The sequence below is a fragment of the Falco rusticolus genome, chromosome 1, assembly GCF_015220075.1.
Source record: "Falco rusticolus isolate bFalRus1 chromosome 1, bFalRus1.pri, whole genome shotgun sequence".
Classification (NCBI taxonomy): Eukaryota; Metazoa; Chordata; class Aves; order Falconiformes; family Falconidae; genus Falco; species Falco rusticolus.
Window position 1 is genome coordinate 52,301,721 of NC_051187.1, and position 21,011 is coordinate 52,322,731.

The following is a 21,011-nucleotide window of genomic DNA, read 5'->3' on the forward strand; positions in this document are numbered from 1 at the left end:
TATTCCTCTTTTTGGCTGAAAAAACTCTGTAAGATAGTATCAGGGTGTCTCTTTAGACTTGTATAATGTAATTCTTATGCTTTTATGACTAAATCATAGTTTGAGTTGCAATTTCTCATCTTCAAACAGTTTGGTGTGACAGCTGCTTATGGTCATGTTTATAAGTCGTCTTTTTGGTTCCATTATTGCAGTAATCTGGGGACCATAGCGATGTGGTTTGCTTATGATACATGTTAGTGGGAAATAATGGTGAGAAACTGTATTTTTAAAAGGGCAGATTTTTTTCCCAGTACTCTTTCCTGAAGATCCTGTAATGCTTCTCGAAATAGTAAGAGAAAATTTATTTCCCATTCTTTGTGCTATAGCCTCTTTGTGCATATGCATCATAACCAAAACTAGAATGTAATGGTTACTTTCCTTGTACAGGATAAGAGTTGTTAATATCTTTTGCAGGTGCTTTGAAAAGTATAGCTTTTATACATCGATGAAAATGTTTTGCTATGTTATTTCATTACTTTCATCAACTGAAATCAAAACATCAGTGCTGTAAATGATTGACTAAGTTCCAGAATCAAATGATTTGTTGTAGAATTTGTAGCAGTCACATGGCCTTCATGAAGTTAAACTCCCATAGTTGGGAAAGTTTCTGAATTAATTAAAGAAATATTTGAAAGAAGAGGAGATTGATATGCTTCTGACCCATCTTGTGCTGGAATGCTACTGTGTCTTAGTCTGTCAAGTATTATCAAAAACATGAAGGCTGGTTTGGATTGCTTTAGTATGGTAAAAGTGGAAGCAGATTTTGTTGTCTGGTCAAAACTATTCTGCTTTGACAAAGCAGTACAAAGCTGCTGAATGTTACTTGTGAGCCTTGGTTAGGTGTGCAAAAGTATTTGGAATGTCACAATAATGCATATAAAAATGTTTTGGTTCTGTCTGACTGAATTAAATATAATGTACTTCATATTTAATTTTCAGTATCTCAATTGAGGTGAGTGAGTAAGAGTGGAGGGCATGAGTGATGAACCTGGATTCACAGTAAAAAGGTATCTGCTTTAATAACTTTCCAGTGTCAATTATGGGCAAAACCCATGCTATGACTTCTCCTGAGATCAGATTCACAAAGGATAGAATTGCCTTTTGGTCCTTGCTTAAGCATTACTTGCCTGGGAAAAAGTCTTTGCAGTGCATCTGAGAGCCTGGTGCAGCGACGGAAGCTTTTTCAACAAGCGATGTCACTAAATCCTATTCTGTGTACGTCTCTTCAGCTTTTAATGAAGTTCTCTGTTTCTCTGTAATTCTCCATGCCCCACTTTCCCATACAGTGCCTAAACATCCTTCTGGGCTTCAAAGTGTTACCTGGGCTGAAGACACCGCCCGGTGTGGTTGGGGCTGAGCTGAAGGCACTGCACAGCTGGCTGCCAGCTGCACAGCTGGCTGACTTTGAGCTTGAAGCTCTTGCTGAAGCCCCTTGCCAGCTTAGGCCCTTTTCATGAAACTTACAGAAACTTTACTTTTCTAACTCCGGTGCTTGGACTAGTTAGTATTGACCACTGTAATAAAAAATTACTGAGGAACAGATGGACAGGCAGTGTGATCACTTCCAGTGTGTGCATATAAATATGCACAGTTAATGGACTGCATGTGAGCGCAGGACAAAACCAAGTCACATAGTTGTCCTATTTCTGGCCGTGCTAAACGCAAACTGATGGTTCTATCCCAAATACATGTCAGAATGTACAAATAATTTATTGACTAATTGGCATAATGTCACAGGGAAACAACTCGAAGAATGGCAGGGGTGTGTTGTTTTCAGTATTGCTAAGTATATTTACAGTGATTCAGGGATCATACATTGTAAATATCAGTGAATAAAATTGCAACCTTATTTATCACAGAGATTGGTACATGTTTTTATTGATTTTCATGGTGGCAGCAATTTTTATGATTATTTCTCTCTATTCATTTGACCAAGAAGTGATCAAAATCTGCCCCATGCAGTTGTTGCTGGGACAACTTGAAAATGACCCTTTCATTGTGTTTGTACTATGCACTTTAATGCCACGATTGTGAATCTCATTCCATAGAACAGCAATCTGTAAAATCATTGTAAACACTTAGCTGTGTGAGGTTTAATTAATGCTAGAAGCCTTCAATAAACATCAGCTGCAATTTGGAATGTGCTGAGTTAATGATTCCTGCACTCTGCCTAATGCACGTGCTGTTAAATCTATGTGCAAAGTGGCTGGCACTGACATTAATCACATCCCACGAACATCCCTGCGTGTACAGAGGGAAGGGAAACTGCAAACCAACGTAAACAGTCGATAGGCAATGCACTTAAACATCTCCACGTAGAGGCCTTAAGGACAGAGTGCACAAAGTTAGCATTTCACATGGTAGGGAAGAAAAACATAACGAAAAGTTGGTGAGTGCCTTTGATAATTTGGAAAGTTAATAAAATAACTTCTACAAGTAAAATTTTCTTTAAAATGTGTTGCAGAATCATCCGGTAGTTATTGCTACAGGATTTTCATAATGCTGTTATTTTGTATTGTATTTGATTAACCAGAGAGTTTTTCCTTCAGTGAATACAGATAGTCACTAAAAACCCATGGAAGAAGTTATGGAAAAAAACCCTCAACCCTTCCAAAACAAACTGTAAAATTTTGTTCATGTACCCATGCAGAACCTGCCAGCATTTAAAATTGTGTACACCATGAAAATGATAAATGTAATTGCTCTAAAAAGGGATAAAGGAAGATGAAACCCCAAGGTTATAAACTGTGTGCTTTCTTTTTTGACCAAACTTGATAGATTTGTGTTTATTTTCAGGTTAGTTTTGGGTGTCAGCACAACTCTACCAGCTGACTCATCAGCGTACCAACTAGAGGCGATGTTGTGGCAATGTATTGTAGTGAAAGTAGGAGTGCAGGACTAATTATCTAATCCATTTTGTCCCAGTCTAGCTTCTTGGAAGGGTTAATTCCCACTACTTTATGAGAACGGTACTGTGCTACTCCCACAAGACAAATACTTGAAATAAATATGTTTATATCCTTCTTTAATATTTAGGATAGTGATTTTATAACTTGCAGTTGTTTCTAAAAATATGATCACTGGTTTGCTTGGCCTATAAGTGATTTAATTAGAGACTTTACTTGCCTCATCTCCATTTTCAGTTAGTAAACTTAGGAAAAGATCAACTTAAATAAGGTAAAACTTGGTTATTCTCGATGATCAAGTATTTTACAGCTGATGGGTTAACAGTTGCTGGGTAAAATAACAGTTACCAGTTTCACGTCTTCAGGGGGGCTGTTTAGTACTGTTCAGTTAATTAAGTGAGAGCTGTAATTGGAGAGAATTTCACTGTCATGCATGTGATGTCCATTTAGAAAGAAAGTGCTGAAATATTGTGAATCGAAGGTGTACAAATTGGACCTTTGAACCCAAATTCATAGTCCTGCTTTGCAGTAATCCCGCACATAATTTTACTGAATGCTGTTCCGTGTTGGGACTCTCAGAAAGTAACTGAGCCCAGAAATTCCTATCCAAAGTCAATGTCTTCAAGTTTAATGGTGTGAAGAAAACTGCTTTTCTGCATAGGGCATAAGACTTGGACTGTGGATCAGTGCAGCATTCCATAATGCTGTAGGTGGCTTCACACATGACATTGAAAAATAAATCACCTGTTGACTATTTTTCTTCAAATATTTGTAGGAAGATCAAGTCAGTAGTACTCTTTTTTTTTTTTTTTTTTTCTTGTGTTTTGATGTTGCAAAGCTTAGCATCCCTGTATCACGATTTCTGAATTATCAAACTGGGATAATAATGTTGTCTTCTAGACTTGTTTGTTGAGTGTCTTCTATTTTGGGACAGGACTGTGTTTATCTAGGTTGTCCTAGCAGTGGTGTAGCAGTGATAATCTAAAGACATACGGATTGAGAAAGAGCTAATTCTTGTTTAGATGAGCTATCGTAAGACTTGGGGTATCTTCTTGGACATCTGGGTGCAACCAGAACACAAATCAAGACTAACAACAGTGCGCATTAGAAGTTCAAAACTGTACTTGTAGAGATAATTTCTGCATGAATGACTATGCTTGATGTGTCACCCTTTTGAATGTTTTTATGACTGCACTACTGCTTGTTTTCTCTTTCAATAACTTTCTCAGCTTTTGGGTTTTGTTGTTGTTGGGGAGGTTAAGATTGGCATCACTTGTTATGACCATATTATTCATAGAGTGTGACCATATAAAATTTTTATTGTATTGCACTATTCAAAGCATGCATGGCCACGTCTGGCCCATATATGAATGTGTGATTTGTAATTTTTTTATTTTAGAGATGTGATGAGTAGAAAATGTTCCTCTATACTTCCAGTGATGTATGTACATAAACTTATTTCTTAAGGTAGCATTGATTTATTATGGGAAATATAATCTGTAAGGAAATGACTACGTGCCATACAGCTTTACTGAATGACTGATTGATAATAATAAACAATACCAGGTATTGCATTAAAATATAAATTATAAATTGTAATACCACCTGGAAATGGAGTCTTTTACCTTCTGTTGATGCAGTAGATAAAGCAGGAAATAAATAATCAAAATACATTTTATTTTCAAAAAAAATCCTCTGATTAGAGAAATGCAGTGCTATTTTAATATAGCATAGACGGGTATCTGCCATTGTTTAATGCTGTATCTTAAAGCATCTTTGAAATATGCTTTTGAAAAATAAAGTTAAAAGCTCAGGTATGTTTGCAAAATCCTTATAATGAAATTATGTGGTGATCTCATGACCTTGTAAACATTTATTTTTAATTTTGCAATACATACACAAGTGGTAATGGTGATATTTAACGTACAGCATGGTCCAGTCAGGTAAATGGGAGTCAGAAGATACACTTTTCAAGGCTCTTTTCCTGTCTCTGGCATTCATCAGCTCAATGGACTGGGAGATTTACTTTTTGATGTGTTTTCTGTTTCTGATTAGATAGCCTGTGCTCTCAAAGCTTGGAGCCTTCTTTTTTTGGTAAGGTTGTACAAGCACTAAGCGCAGCTGAAGGGTTTTTCTCTTGTAGAGCTTGGGAATGAAATGTTTAAGAAATTTCTTGGGATTATAAAGATTTCAAATTATTATTTTTTTTAATAATAGTAATAACCCTTTCTGGCTTGGATCTAATAAACCTCTGCATTATTGTGAGTAAGGCTACCTGGTATGACTATAGTGAGGCTCATAATTAAGATTTGAAATCTTCCTAAATATTTTGTATCTTCACAGAGCTGTGATTGCACTTTTAGAAGGGTTTTTTTTTTCATTAAACATATTCAGACTTGACAGTAACTAATTATTAAAGTATTACAAGCTGCTTAGAGACAGGCTTGTCTTAACCTTTCTTGATTCACACCTGAATGAATGCTGGTTTTGATGTCTTCTGGGTTTTTTTTCCCCCAGTAACTTAAAAATATGTATTTGTGAATCCACAGAGAAAGTATGCAAATGTTAAAGTTGATCAGATAAGCAGTTTAATATTGGTCTTGGTCCAATCGTAATGTTACTTGAACATTCAGCCTCTGAATATCTGGGTTTGTAACTACAACGTTCATGGAGCTTCTGAGCAGTAAAATGTTATTGCCTACATAAGAAAGTAGATATATAACAATGTCTGTTTTCTAAACACCTAAAAATGCTGTGGGCAGTGGACTAGTAAATTCAAACCTTAAGAAGATGAAGCTTTTCTGTCAGAAATGAGATTGCCTTTGCTATGAATTGCGTTTTAACTTAGCAGTTACATTAAGAAGTTTGGGCACAAGTTGTCTCATACTAGTGAAGTGATTGGTTTGATTTCCGCTTCACCCCCATTATTTGACAACTTGAAATACTGGAGGTAGGGTCATTAGGGGTTGTCTTCTTGCAGCTGTTTACATGGTTTTGACCAAAATTCACTTAGCATAGTGATGTGCATCTTGCCTTGAAATGAGTAACATGAGGTACTTAAAACATCTAGAAGAGATACTTCTAAAGGAAAACACAACTTAGGCAATACCTTAAAATAATAATATTTCTATGTCTTTATCTCAGTAAAAATGAAATTCGTTCAATTTACACAAATTCTGTTTTGCTGTAATACCTGTCTCTATCAGTAAAACAGACTTTTGTACTTGAGGAATTTTAGTTAGTGTATTGTACAGATATAGCTGAAGAATAATACTGAACAGTAGATAGGAAAACATCAGAGCAGTGAAGGACCTTGTGCTCTCTATTCATGGAACCTTCCCCTCCTGTGTGCCTTTTCCTGCCTTACCCCATGTATTTACAGTTTTTTCATCATATGCTTTTTCCTGGAAAATAGTGTAGTACATGTAAGGGCTTGATCAGGATCAGCATTTCTACTTAGTGATAAGTTTCAAATGAAGTATCAAAATACTTTTTTTGGGTGAAACATAATTGTCTTAAAGTGCCCAGATTTCTTTGCTCAAGCCTTTCTCCAACGTTCCATGCCATACTTCCACAAATCATTGAAGTATAGAGGGGCAAGGGTGGGAGAAGCAGAAATTAGTACAATACCCAAGAAATGTTAAGGCTTTGCTAACGTGTTTGCATCAGGCAAGGGGAAGTTGTCTCAGCGTTGCGATCTGCAGTGAAGTCTGCATGTTCCTTAATGTTTCTTAAAAAAACCCACCAGTTTCTTTGCTGTTGGAGTGGTGCTGATGTTTGCAAGAATCACCACAGCTACCTTGTGCTCTGTACCATTATCTGCTCTGGAAGATGGTTGCTTTGCGTCATGCTTCAGTGACATCCTTCTAGTGCGCCCAGCTCTACTGCACAGTTGAACTATCTGAGCCTACTATCTGTTTAAGAGAAAGATAAGTTGATAAAAGGGACTATCATTAAGGAAATCAACCTCCCAGTGAGAATAGTCCCAGAATACGTCTATTCTGAACAACTGTCCATGCAGGAGTTTTGAACTTACCTGGATATTTGTAGCTGCAGAGCCCAGTGACTAAAACCATGACTCACCTAGGATGTGTTATTTTGTTTTACAGGAAAAGGCTCAGTGCTTTCAGAAGGCTCTTGCTTCCCAAGCAGATAAATCCACGCAGACAGAACTCATAGGCCATGATGTAAGTAGCTGTGTAGAACAGTATTTTTTATCATCTTTGTGGGTGTTCAGACTTCTGTCAGCCTGTTTGCCTTTGCTGCTGTTGTGTCCGTGTGTTGATTTAGTGGGATTTACTGGAACCCCATTCATCTGTTGTTCTTCAATGATTCTAAAATATGCTCTGAAACATGAGAAAACAATTACAACAACCTGCCAGCACACTGATGCCCTATTAATTTTATGCTTTACAAAGAGCTGAGAATTAGCATAAGTGAATGTGGAAGATATGTATTAGTGGACTGTAATTCTTTTTCAGTATTCGTTTACACACTTATTGAGAATTTAATGAGGTTGTTATGTTTATAATCACCATATGCTGCCCCAGCAATATTTGTGTTTTAATAGATAATGGAATAAATACATTTTTGCCAAGTGATGTTCAAATTCTGTTTCCTGAAGAGCATCTGTCAGAATTTCTGCTAGAAGGTGAATAGGTAGTGTGTACCCTCATACAAGAGCACAGGCAAGGAAGATTCCTTAACTGTAGAGATACGATTTTTTCCCTGTTTTGTTTTTTTTTTTTTAAGTATTCTGTCTGTGGGACATTGGTTGAGTATGTGTAAGAGATTCACTTGTTTATATGAGCCTTCTGGAATAACTTTGATTAAGAATACCACAATGTGGAATATTTAGTACAGTTCTATTCTGTGATTTGAGTAAAATCTTACAATACTTCTTACCAAAAAGGGCTGTTCTGCAAAATAAGGCTGTAGTTCATTGGTGTATATTGACATGCTGCTTCAAATTTATAAAAAGAACACTGGAATTAAAGCCAGTTTTGAAACCTTTCTTTGAGTATGTTTTGTATCAGTGTAACATTAAAGGTTTGTCTTCTGAGTCTCTGGATAGTCATCTGAAGATAGAAATATAAAAAATTTACATTTTAATCTGGAAAGTTCTTGAAGCAAGCTACACTTTGGTATTTTTTCAGGCTGTCTTTTAAGCTGGTTCAAGCCAGGAGTACTAACTGTTTTTGTTTGAAGTAAAACACTTTGGACAAACATGTAGTCATTATTATTTTTTATAAGTATTGCTCAACACTCGTGGGTTGTTTTTTGTTTGTTTGTTTTCTTTTTCTTTGAGTATTTTTTTATTTAGAGAAAATAAGTCCATACTTTTCTCAGTGTTCCTGTCACTAATTTTTTGTTCATGGGTTGCCACATATGAACACTTACGTTCTACTGTGTCCGTGAAATAATGTCTGCTGAAATTTACTGAAACTATGAGGTGTATATATTAATAGTGAAAACCCCATAATATTCAAAAATACTTGAAAACATTTTTATGTGTTGCAATGCTATCTCCCTTTATCTGAGACTAATTATTCTTAACAGTTACTTCATTACAACTTAGATGTTAAGTAAGTCTTCCACTAAAAATGAGAATAATCAATTTGTAGGGGTGTGCAGTTTTTGTTTTGTTTTGTTTTTTAGAAAACAGATATGATTTTTGCATTTGGTTGTTCTCTCCAAAATCAAATTATCTCATGCTGCAGAGATCTATGCTGTTAACAGATTTATTTTTATTTTTTTTTCCTTTTTCCAGTCTGTGTTCCCTTGGAGTTGAGGTGGAGGGGGGAGGTCTTCTGTCAGTAAAGTAGATGGTTGCTGATTCTGCAATAAAATTAGAACCCCCTCCCCCAAACAGATACGGTTTTCTTGCTGAGATCTGAGTATTAAAGGTTATAGTAACAATATTTCTTAAAAATCTTTTTCTTTAGCAGCATTCTCTTCAACATTAGTGGAACACATTTTTCAACCTTTCTTAGTAAAATGCCTCTACCATATCATGGTTGCGATCATGTATTTTCTTATGTAGGGTGATGCAATGCAAGAACAAAAAGATACGTGGAATGTTTTCATACGGAACAACACATCCACCTGTATTTATCTTGTATGGAGTACTTGTGAAAATGCATTGCAAGGAATTAATTACAGAGAAAGTTGAACTGACCTAGAGGAATGAGACGTGATTACTATGATCATCATGAAAGGAGTTCAGTGAAGAAGAATGTGCAAATAAATAGTGTTAACACTTTTCGTAATATTGTTAAAAAAACGTTGGTCACTTATTAGATTGTGCAGCTTTTCTTCAAAGGATAGCTATTACAGGTAATGTTAGGTTCAACTGTGTTTCTGTCGAAACCAAGTGGCAATTACATTTCTATATTTTGCTTTTATATGAGATTTTAAAGAGCAAGATGTGACAATGGCAAGTAGCATCTGTACATAATTTTATTCAGGATGCATATAAGTGTGTATAACTGCAAGAATATTGTGCTAATGTGAAAATAGATTAACTAGAAATATACAAAACAGATCAGGGAAATGCAAAATATGGTTTTTACCCCATTAGTCACACATTCTGAGAATACCATAAATTGAATACTTACCTAGTTTAACAGGTAGACAGAAAATTTAAGTTAATTCAATCATCACTACAGATTTGCTTCTGTAATTCCAAAAAAACCCCAGAAAGTCACCTGTTTTATTTCTCTTTAATACCACTTTAGAAGCTAACAGTAATCAGATAAAAATGTTATCAGGAGTTTGTATAGAATTATTTTATCAATGTTGTACAAATGTTGTTAAGCACTTCAGAGTGTAGAATTTCAGAAATCCTTAATTTACTACTTCTGCAAATAGTTGTGTTTGTATTTTTTATATTCCTTCATGTTCTTTTGTTTCTCTCTGTATAAACTTATTATTGTTACCTATTTTGTAGTGCAAAAAAACCCTGAGACAGGTTACCCCCCAAAGAAAGCAATGTTCTGTTTTGTTTGGCTTCTGGAAAATGTCTCCAGTAGTTCAGAGACTATTCCTTAGCTTTGGAGTTCATTTAGATGTGTTGTTAAAACTAAATGGGAGTTCTGTCTTCGACTTGGACAAGGAATGAATCCTTTCATCCATAGAGTGTACAGTAATGAAAATAAGGCTGGAGGCTAGTTTATATTTAGGAAGGAATGGGTGAAGGAAGAAATGCAAAGTTTCAAAGGGAAGAAATGTTCTTGTCTCTGTGGAGCCGCTCTGAAAAGGTTTAAACAGTGTTGACTGAGTATCGTGGGTAAGTATTTGAGAAGTTGCCAGAATGGAAATTAATATGTTGTATTTTATTTTAGTGGATGTAACATAATTAGAGTCAGATTCTGCTATCAAGGTGATCAGCAAAGTTTGAATCATGCAATCTCCTGCAATACCTGTAAATTGTAGGATAAAACTTCTGATACATATCTCTGTTTTCTCCCATGAATCACACTGAGATTTTTCAACGGAAACTGCTGTAGAGTACTGTGTTAGCAAGCAAATTGAAGCTAAAGTCTGTAGCAGTAAAGATAACGTTTCTCCATGAAGAACTGTTTGAACTGGAAAGCATGCTGTTTAATCTCCTTTCCCTATTTAAAATGATCTAATATCAAAATTAATTATGGAATTAAAACATAAAGTTTAAAAGAAGTTTTGATAAGGAGGAATAAAGTCTTCCAGGATGAGAAATGCTACAATTTCCTTAAGTGATTAACAGGACCACTTTGCTACTTGACTAAATTGAAAGTAAAATGTCAAGCCAGCTGCTGTGTGTGTTCAAGAGACACATTAGAATGTAATCTGGGTTTCTTAGAAAGCTTTTTGCTTTCTGCTACAGAATGTCGAGAGATTTCCACCTTACGATAGTCGTAAATTTATTCTGTTTTCCATATGTCTACTGAGAATCATTTAAAAGGTATTGGGAATCTTGCAGAAAGAGCCATGTGCACAGCAGATTGATGTGGGAGACTACTAAATAACAAATGATTAATATGTCTTAAATAATCGATGCCAATTTAACCCCCTTCACCTTCCTTTGTTTGCAAAGCATTATTTTATTGAGAGATCAAAGGATAATTTCTTCCATGTCAATCAGGTTACTAAAACAGACTGGAAGATGAATAGATACAGTCAACTAGTATTGCGACTGTTTACAAGATCATGTTAGGTAATACAGCTCTTGTAACGGCTGCTAGCTAAACAAGTAGCCCAAAATATCGTGCAGCCATCGCACAAACACTGTGCAGTATGTGTCATTGCTAATGAGTTTTCATTAAAATGCTTCTTGAAGACAGAATTAAGCAGTCACAGTACACTTCTCTATTTCTGTCACCAAGAGACGTCAAACTCAGCACCACTTTGTTAATCTTAGAAAACAATCAGTTTTTGGATGAAAAGAATTTGTACTTAAATTTATTCTACACAGAGCAGACGTTCCGAAGAGCTGATATGATTTCTACAATGTTTTTCCTGTGTGTGCCTTGTGCTGATATTAGGGGTTTCACATCTCAGAGCTGCTATTCTGTTAGTTACTTGTCTTTCTTAATGAGAGTAAATCTGATACAAAGAGGTTTTGGACTGGTCCTTAACTCACTCCCCAGTTAATAGAATCCTTTCTGGTTTAGTAGTCCTTACATTTTCTATTATGCTTCTGGAGTCTCAGACAGCAAACTCGTGTGGTATTGCTCCCAGTCTGCTTACTGTTTGATTTGCATAGCTACAAATAAAAACTGCCTCTGCTTGGTGATGGGCAGCACTGTGTATACAACAGTGCTGGGTGATAAAGAACTAGGCACTGACTCCAAACACCTGCACTCCCATGCAGTATTAAAATTAACAGGTATACATACTAATACATTTTTCAGGGGATTTGTTTTGTAGCCTGCTGTACCTTACTTTGGACAGCATGCCTCCATTTCCCTCTCAAAGCCTGAGCACTGCTTTCTGTAGAGCCTCTGTTTTTTACTGAGAGGGGGATGCTCTAACTGTCCCCCTCCACCTCCCTTCTGTGGTCCTCATCCTCCCTGCCAGCCGGAGAGTGGTTTATGGATGCTGTGAACAACCGTAGACTTGTGTCCTCTACTTTAGGAAGGCAGGAGAAGAGAATGTTAAAGTACTTGAACTTCTTGAACTCTTCATTTTAGTCTAGGTATATTTCTGCCCACCATATTGTATAGTTTGTTAGAGTGTGAAGTGAGTTGCATTTTGCCACCTAGACAATACATCCTGCTTCTTCCTTCCCACCCCTCGACTTGAAGACTGATGTCCACCTGCTATTGTATGTTACTACTAGATTATTTTTCTCCATTTATTTCTTATATTCTCTCTGAGTTTGTTTTGTAATTTAAACAGTGAAATAATGCAAACTCATGCATGATATACCTTTCTGTAATGGAAAATTATTTTTTTTTTTTTTAACAAAGTACCTTTAGAAATCAAATAAACCATTAACTGTTTCAGGCTTTGCTTGTACTTCTGTGTATCTATTAATATCTGGATATCCTGGCATGCTAATTCCTTTCCCACCGCTTCCTCTTGCAATCATTTTCTCCTCTTCTCATGTCCAGTTTCCATTTTTTAGTATACAAATTTAAAATACCGTTTCAAAATCTACCTGTGCTTTAGGCTGCCTGACTTGTGCAAATTCTGTCAGACTTTTCATCCATGCATAGTGAAATATTATGCTGAAACTGTTTTGGTTTTAATGATTGCCTCCCACCAACCCTTACAAAACATACTGCCTCACCACCAAACCCCTAGGTACTTGCTGTTTGTATTCCATTACACCACAAAGTCATGAGCATGAATGAATTGCTACAACTAGTGCTGCTCACTGCAGGTCTGAGCAGTTCAGGTTACTGGTGCTGAACTTGCCAGAGGGTGCTTACTTGTGCTGAGAGTTAGGTATCTGTGGTGCTATACAAAAAGTGAGCAGCTTTTCACATAAATGAACTTCAAAAGTAACTGGGTTCTAGGACAGAAATAGAGACTTGCCATATAGAAAAGACAGGCTTCCACTAATCACTTTAATTCGTTGGCTGATTATCTGCAGGTATTATGCATTTAGTTTTGCCATCTCTAGGAATAAAGAACAGTAAAATTCACATTCTGTAGTGGTGCTCAATTAGTATGAATGATCTTCAGTTTTGATTTGTGGAATGCAAGCTGGCTTCTGACTGCTTGTATAAATAAACTGTGTGCTCTTTAAATATTTGTAGTAGTATGTGGCTTGATGATATAACAGCTGATTTTCTTCATAGACCAGAACTTAATATAACACTCTAGTCTGTCTCTTTAAAAATACTGTTTTCCTGTAATATAATCTGCAGTAACAGTGCAATGTTCTTTTTGCCTATGTTTTCCTTCTTTCAACTTACTCTACATTTCTCTGTCATAAACTACTGTCTTTGTATCTGCAGGTACGCTTGCTGTTGCTATCTTGCTTTTAAAGTGCAATAAAATATGAGGTACACAGAAATAGTGACCAAACTTACTGTCACTGACTTGCTTAGATGTCTTGGGGTGGGGGAAAGAAGGGGAAGAAGGAGTGTGTTTAGTTACTACTACTTATTTATCCTGTAACTTATTTTTTTGAAGATGGTGCTTTTCCTACTTCTTCTGCTTTGGTTTGATCATCATCTCCTTAGAGTTCTCCAGAAGTTTACTTTTTCACTTAAGCATATCCACCTAGACATTTTGTCTCATTTCTTATTTTTACTTTCATTTCTGAGTAGTAGTGCACTTCTAGTGCAGTATGACTTACCAAAATGTTATTGCAGTAATATATTTTCAGAATGTTATAGTTACATTGTTTCTGTCATAAAGAAGTTACCAGACAGTTCATGACATCTCTAACTATTAATTAAATGAGCAGTTATCCCTAGAATTAATAGCATATTTTTACTACATCCACTCTGACCTTTTATGCTAAGGACAGAAAGAAGTAGGGCACGGAGAAATGAGACCTTTCAATAGTTTTTACTTTATGGAAATTGAAAAGCCATTGTTGTCTGGCTAGATTATACCTTGCTGACTCTGCTCATGCATTATGCTGAACACTAGCAGTGTCCAATTTGTAAGGCCAGAGAATGATTTTGGAATATCATAGCAGCACTGAAATCTTGATTTAAAAAAAAAAAAATAAACTAAGAATTTAGTAAATAAATAACAAGCAGAAATTCTCAAACATAGCAACATTTTGCTGTAGGCGTTGAGTATATTTTCTTAAAGATGATAAAACCATGGATTCACCTTGAAGAAAAGATCAACAAGCAAAATTCAGAAATGAGGCACGGATAACCACTGTATTATAAAGCAATATGTATGGGTTTTGTCATATTAATGTGTTTAGAATTAGTGCTTTTTAATGCAGAATGACCTACTTAAACAGTTTTATCATAATGTGGAAATGTTCTCGTGTTGTGTGCATGCTGCATGTAGATTGCCTGTATTAACATAAATTAGCTCACTCTGGTGACCTTTTTCCTATACAAACATGGCATCTGTTGTACATAACTATTTTCTAACCAGACCCATGTCATGCACAGGCTGGCAAGTCATATGTCTGGGTTTGTAGGCATTGTCACTTAATTTCTTATGGTGATCATTAGTGTGAAAGAAGCTTTAGTATTACATGCTGCCTGCATGTCTGCGTTCAGCAGAAATGATAATTTTTCATTTAACTTTGTGTTGCCATCAAACCATGCATCAAAGATTTCGTTTCATTTCTTTTTTCTTTTTTTTCTTTTTTTTTGTTTTTTTCTTTTTTTTGTTTTTTTTGTTTGTTTTTTAAGGCCCTGTGGAATTCTCCATGTTCTGAAGGCTTAGTTTACAAACCTATCAGCATCTCATTGGTTCCATCATTATTAGATTAAAAAACAACATCTGGACACTGCACTTACGGATTTAATTAAATACTGCTGTATATTAAATGAGCTGCAAGTTACCATTACTGGCAAAATTATACTACTTAACATAATATTTGTATTATCAATAGTCAAACATCACTTTTTTGGGGGGCAGTAATATCTTCATTATTAAATATATCAAAGAATAAATTATTAGTGAAGTATCATAAAGTTACTATCTGAAATAAAACTTAAATTATTCTTACTATTTTGTGCACTTAATTATCCATTGCTGATTCACTACAACTAAGAAAATCCTTCAATGATGCTTGTCTCTGAAAAAATACATCGTCAAGATCTGGAAACCTAAGGAAACTAATAGTTTTTAAAACCTGTATTTTTCGGTTTCCAATAATAATACTTTGGCACTGATGGTGTGTATGGGGTCAGCACCTTTCAATATGTGGTCTATTTGATGAATGTTCATACTGATGTATGTAATTCTTATGTGCGGTTCAAGAGATGTTTCTGCAGGGGTTTTGGTAAGCTTTAGCAAGGTCAGAATTTACCCAGCTTTATCCCAGGAGATAGGACAGCTGATCCTAACACAGAACACTCTGATTTTTTAATCCATTAGAATCATACCTTTACTGTTTATCTTATTTTCTGAGTACATCAGCTTCTGAAAGATATTGCTGAGACAGCACCCAATGTGGGCAAATGTCTTGGTTTAACCCTGGCTGGCAACTAAGCCCCAGGCAGCCGCTTGCTCACTCCCCCCCTGGGTAGGTTGGGGGAGAGGACTGGAGGAGTAAAATGAATGTAAAACTCGTGGGTTGAGATAAAGACAGTTTAACAGGTAAAGCACAAGTTGTGCATGCAAGCAAAGCAAAAATAAGGAATTCATTCACCATTCCCCATCACCGTTCCCCACCAGCAGGCAGGTGTTGAGCCATCCCCAGGAAGGGAGGGCTCTGTCATGAGTCGTGGTTAGTTGGGAAGACAAACACTGTAACTCCAAATGTGTGTGTCCCCTCCTTCCTTTTCCCCCAGCTTTATATGCGAGCATGATGTTCTATGGTATAGAACATCCCTTTGGCCAGTTTGGGTCAGCTGTCCTGGCTCTGCTCCCTCCCGGCTTCTTGTGCACCCACTTACTGGCAGAGAGTGGGAAACTTGAAAAGTCCCTTATTTATAGTATGCATTACTTAGCAACTACTAAAATACCAGTGTGCTATCAACATTATTCTCTTACCAAATCCAAAATGCAGCAATGCACCAGCTACTGAGAAGAAAATTAGCTCTATCCCAGCCAAAACCAGGACACCAAAGTAGATATCGTGTTTGCTGGACGTGACTTGCTACTTGAGTGTATAGCTGTTGTCCAGAGGAGGAGGTGGTGGTGGTGTAATTCCTGGTGTATGGCTTTATTAAACAAAAAATTGGAAGAAAACTGGCAAGTTCAGCACCAACCCTGTCATCACTATTGCTTCAGTATTCCCTTACCCAGGACTGACTTCACCCAAGGATGTACTCTACACGCACCCTTACCAGGTAAGATAAGAAGGTGCTTGCACCAGCAATGTTCTTAAAACTTTCCTGCTAATACCTTTTCTTACCAAAGAGAAACAGTACTTGGATCTTATTACTATGCCATGTCGATCAGACCTCATAGTATATAATAACAGTTATTCAACTGGAGCAACTGTTTAGCACCTGTAGCTTTAGTTTCAAACAGAGAACATACTACTCTTATTTGAAAATAACATTTCACCAGTTATTCTTAAATGGATCTGAACTGAAAATAAAAGCAATTAACTAAATGTTCATGCAGGTGTTTGATGTGAATGAACCTTCTTCACAGGTGATGTTGCATTCTGTTGGCTGATTCTGTACCACTTAATATGGTATTGCTGTTTATCAATCTTATATCATCTGTTCTCCTTTTAATAGTCATCTTCAGTATCTTCTCTCAACCTTTTGGTCAGGCTTCCTGAAACTTCTTTGCATGTATAATTGCATAGTAGTTACTGTATTCATTGGAACTATCTTGAAAAAATTAAGTAGCAAATATATAATCTAAAGAAACAACAGAAATGAGCAGGTGCATATTATCCTTTTGAACTTTACCTTCTATGTTGAACTTTATCTGTTGCCGTTCTTCCTTCTCTTCCTCAGTACTAGAAATTCCTTTCTGTAATCATTAATGAGCATAGAAATGTCTACCTCTTGCTGTCTGTCATGTTTCTTTTTTTCCTCACCATCTTTATTATGGTAATATTTTCAGTCCTTGCAGGATACTGTTATCTGGAAGAAGATAGAGAGAACATTTTTATTGTGATGCTTTGGCACAGAGATCTGTATTTTGCTTAAAGAAATACTTAATGGGAACAGAGAGGGTTGTAAAAAAACCTGTATAAATCAGTGAAAGAAGAAGAATGGAACAAAACAAAAATATTTTCAGGATTCCAATGAGAAAACTAGTTTCACTTCTGAAATTAATAAGGTTTTTTACCTGTTCCTCCAAGGTCCATGAAACAATGCTTAAAATACCCAAATAACTTGTATTTCTAAACCTGTCACCTGATAGAACTGTTGCTAGCAGCTGTCATTTCAGCGCAAAACTGAAGATGGCCCTTTTGGGGTAAAGAGCGTAAAAGCTCGGATTTTAAGTTTCCTGTGAAATTACACATCATTTCCCATACATTTTTTTTGCCATTTCTTTGGTTTACATTCATTTTTCTGTAACTTTAAAAAACACTATGAACCAATAAGAAATTACGTGGGTGTGTGTTTGTTTTGGGTTTTCTTTTTCTTTTTTTTTTTTTTTTCCCCACATAGCATTCAAATAGTCTGGAAAAAAAATCATGATTATTGACAGATAATATTCAGACTTCAAGGAGACACAATCAGTGTCGGCAAAGTGTGGGCACTTTTATATGCGGAAGCAGGAACTTAATCTTAGTTTAATTGAAGTCTTAACAGTCTGATCAAATACTTTTTATTTTTTTATTCTTTTAATGATTCCAGTTACAGTATGTAAAGTTCCTGGTACCTACCTCTCTCTTTGATGTATTGCTCCCTCTTGTACAGCCTCTAGTGATCTTAAGGTCAATGGCTTCGGTTCCGCTGTGGTAGTGGTGGCATTAAAGTAAATCTGGTATCGCAACTCCTTGGCAGGAGTCTGATGGTAACGTTGATGATTTTTTTTTTCTTCACATTCTAACCCGGTTCTCTCTGATATGTTAGTTAACATGTTGTACATCTTGCTCTTTATTATTGTTTTCGAGTTCACATGACATCTCTGTTAACCTTACAACTGGTTTTACCACGCTTCAGAGGTTTCTTTCCTTCGATGGTGAGTAACTGGCTATTGCTGAGTCGTTCATAGTGCGGGGGCCTCTGGTGTAAAATGCCTGTAATTATGTGGATTGTTCATTACTGGAAGATCATTCTTCACAGAGTAAGTACTTGTTACTGGTCTCTCTAAGGTACAAAGACATAGCTGATAAAGCTGCCCCTGCTACCAAAACCGTGCCATTTAAGCCCAACACAAGGTGTTACACCACACAGCTATAAAAAGCTGAACAACAGCTGGTGCAGAAAATGGAATAGTAACCTGGTCATTGGATAGCTGCTCTTTAGAGCTGAGGTAAATATCCAGGCAGGCCAGACAAAAATACATCTTGGTGCCCACGTTCTTAGCTTGATCCACAGCCTGTGCCTTGTTACAAGCAATGGTGACGCTGTGTTAACTGGATGCAATGGCAAAGCAGTATTGACAAAGTACTTTGTTCCCATTCTGAGCATTGATATTTTAGCAAGTGCAGAGGTTTGTTATTTTAACTAGCACACATCGTTCTTTCTCCATGTGATGCTTTCGAAGCGGTATCAGGTAACTTGAGCTTGCTTTCTGTGCTTTCCTTCAGGGACTTCTGAAAGTGCGAGTGCAATGCTGGTTTATACAGCATAAGGGGGGGGGGGGGGGAAGTAGAAATTGAGTCACTGGATTTAAAATTAACAAAGGCGCAGAAATGTTAAAGCTAGAGTAAATATTCTGTGGTAATTGTTGAAAGGCTGAGAAGCAACAAGAGTGATTTTAAGAGCTGTAAGCAGTCAGAGAGCTAAACATGTTGCAAAATGCCTGGGGGTGGGCTCAAGAAGCAGAAAGGTTACATCCTGCTTGAATTGAAGAGAGGTTTTGTTGTTGTTGTTGTTTTTTTATTTGTCAGTTTTTCTTTTTTTAAAATAAACTTTTGAAGCAATTTCTGTATGAAAACATACAGAATAAATTATTCAGCTGTAGCTCAATATGCATTCGGGCCAATAAAGGATTCCTATAGCTTAGGATGTTTACAACAGGTCTCTAAAGGAATTTGAAACATAATCATTGAGGCTGTTTCTGGGCACAGGTACTGTGTGCATGGTGAAAGAGCTGTGAGTTTTGTTGTTCTTAAATAGTTAGAACAGTGGCTTATCTTCTGGAGCTGAGTTTACCCAGTGTTAACCAGTGGTATTTAAGTATATGTACACTATTTGGTCATTAGGTTATAGTTTAATCTGCTCAGTAGGCTTTAGACTTTTTTTTGGTGTTAAAACTGCAAGAGCTTAGGAGGATAAAGTTAGCATGTAATATATGACCTGTGTTATATCAATAATAGAAACTGAAAAAGCCATTTCTATCCCTGACCTATTACTAGTACTTTCTCAATAGAAGTGCAGTGACAACTATATCCAGGCTGTGTACTCTGACTTCATTTCAATACAGTGCTCTTTTCGTATTCATTTATTCATTTTTAGTAATGGAAGTTTCTACTTCTTACGAGTCAACAGAATATTAACATTAATGATAAAACAGCAAGAAGGAGCATGAAGGGAAAGGATTATAAATGAGATTTGGGGAATAGTAATACTTTTCTTTTGTAGTATACAAAAAGGCATTAAATTGAAAACAGAATCTACTAGATACCAGCAATAAAAGGGAAAAAAAATATCTGTTTGGTGACTAGGAAATGCACTGCAGAAAACCTTGCAAAGATATTTTTGTATGTGCTTGTATTAAATCATGCTGAAGTTGAAAGCATATGAATTAGATACCATATTGCAACTTTATATTCAATACCAGGTTCATTATTTTCAGGGAGATTTTTATTAAAACATGCAGGAAAAACTTGGTGATGATGTTATTAACTATCATGATGAAATTAAGTGATAGCTTTGTATTTGACACTAAAATAGGGGGGGCTTGATCTATGTTGCGTCATGGTACATACATATTACTGAATATTTGGAGGGAAGTGTCAACATCTTTACTGTCGTAATATTATGTTTTAAGCAAAGAATGAGGAAAGCATAACTGCATGAGAGGAGCAGATGATAAAGGCAGAAGGATCATCATACCTTAAATATATGAAGCAATTTTAAGTGCACACATCAGAGCCATGAGCTTCCCAATGTGCAAGTATTAAAAAGTGGCCATGTTAATATATATTTGTGCATCTGTGTACAAAATATTTCATCTTCCAGTCTGTTAAATGATCAAGGAGAAAATATTAATGCGGAGAGAATACTGGAGTCCTGTCAGGTTATGAATAAATTCTGCAAAGAGAAACCTAGGAAATTGCCAAATTTCAGGTATTAAAGAAGTAAAGACAACATGAAGAAAGACAAGTTTCAGTGGATAAAGTGGAAATTTGCAATAGGAGCAGTTTGATGGTCTTACCTAGCATCAGTGGAGTCAGCTTTTAAAATCCTGTATGTTTTGTAATCATCCAGTTACCCTGGAAAGTAATGGTAACTCGATTGTAACGCAAGTAATTGCAGAATATGAATAAAAATCCTAAGACTAATGATGAACAATTTGCTCTTCAGACATTGTCATGTATCTTCTCATACTCCCACTGTCACAAGTTGTTTTGAAGATTGTGGAACTGTCCCCTGACACTAGGAGGCACTTGCTAGAGAAACAGTAGCTAGCAGATTAGTTGCCCACCAAAAGCTGTTTCATATATATATGTATAGCAAAATAATCCCAGGAATTTTAAATCATTGTGGTAACTGGACATTGTTTCTATGTGAGAATCTCTCTGAATTGCAAAAGTGTTGATAAAATGAGCTGAAGCCACGGATAACGTTATTATGAGACTCTTAGGAAATGACAAGAGCATCCTAATGAGCTCAAGGCATGGCTATG

At 36.2% G+C, this 21,011-nt stretch overlaps 1 protein-coding gene across 3 annotated transcripts in view; it reads left to right on the plus strand.

Annotated features, from left to right (window-relative positions):
• The window catches only part of CCSER1 (coiled-coil serine rich protein 1), a 722,557-nt gene that overhangs the window by 434,566 nt on the left and 266,980 nt on the right, over positions 1 to 21,011 (plus strand). For 2 of the 3 annotated variants that reach the window (XM_037379375.1, XM_037379393.1), the window contains exon 9: positions 7,055 to 7,132. In XM_037379375.1, the coding sequence (XP_037235272.1) occupies positions 7,055 to 7,132 (78 nt within the window). Of the gene's footprint in view, positions 1 to 7,054; positions 7,133 to 14,764; positions 15,084 to 21,011 lie in introns of those variants that run through there. The other variant, XM_037379385.1, reaches the window with a different exon arrangement.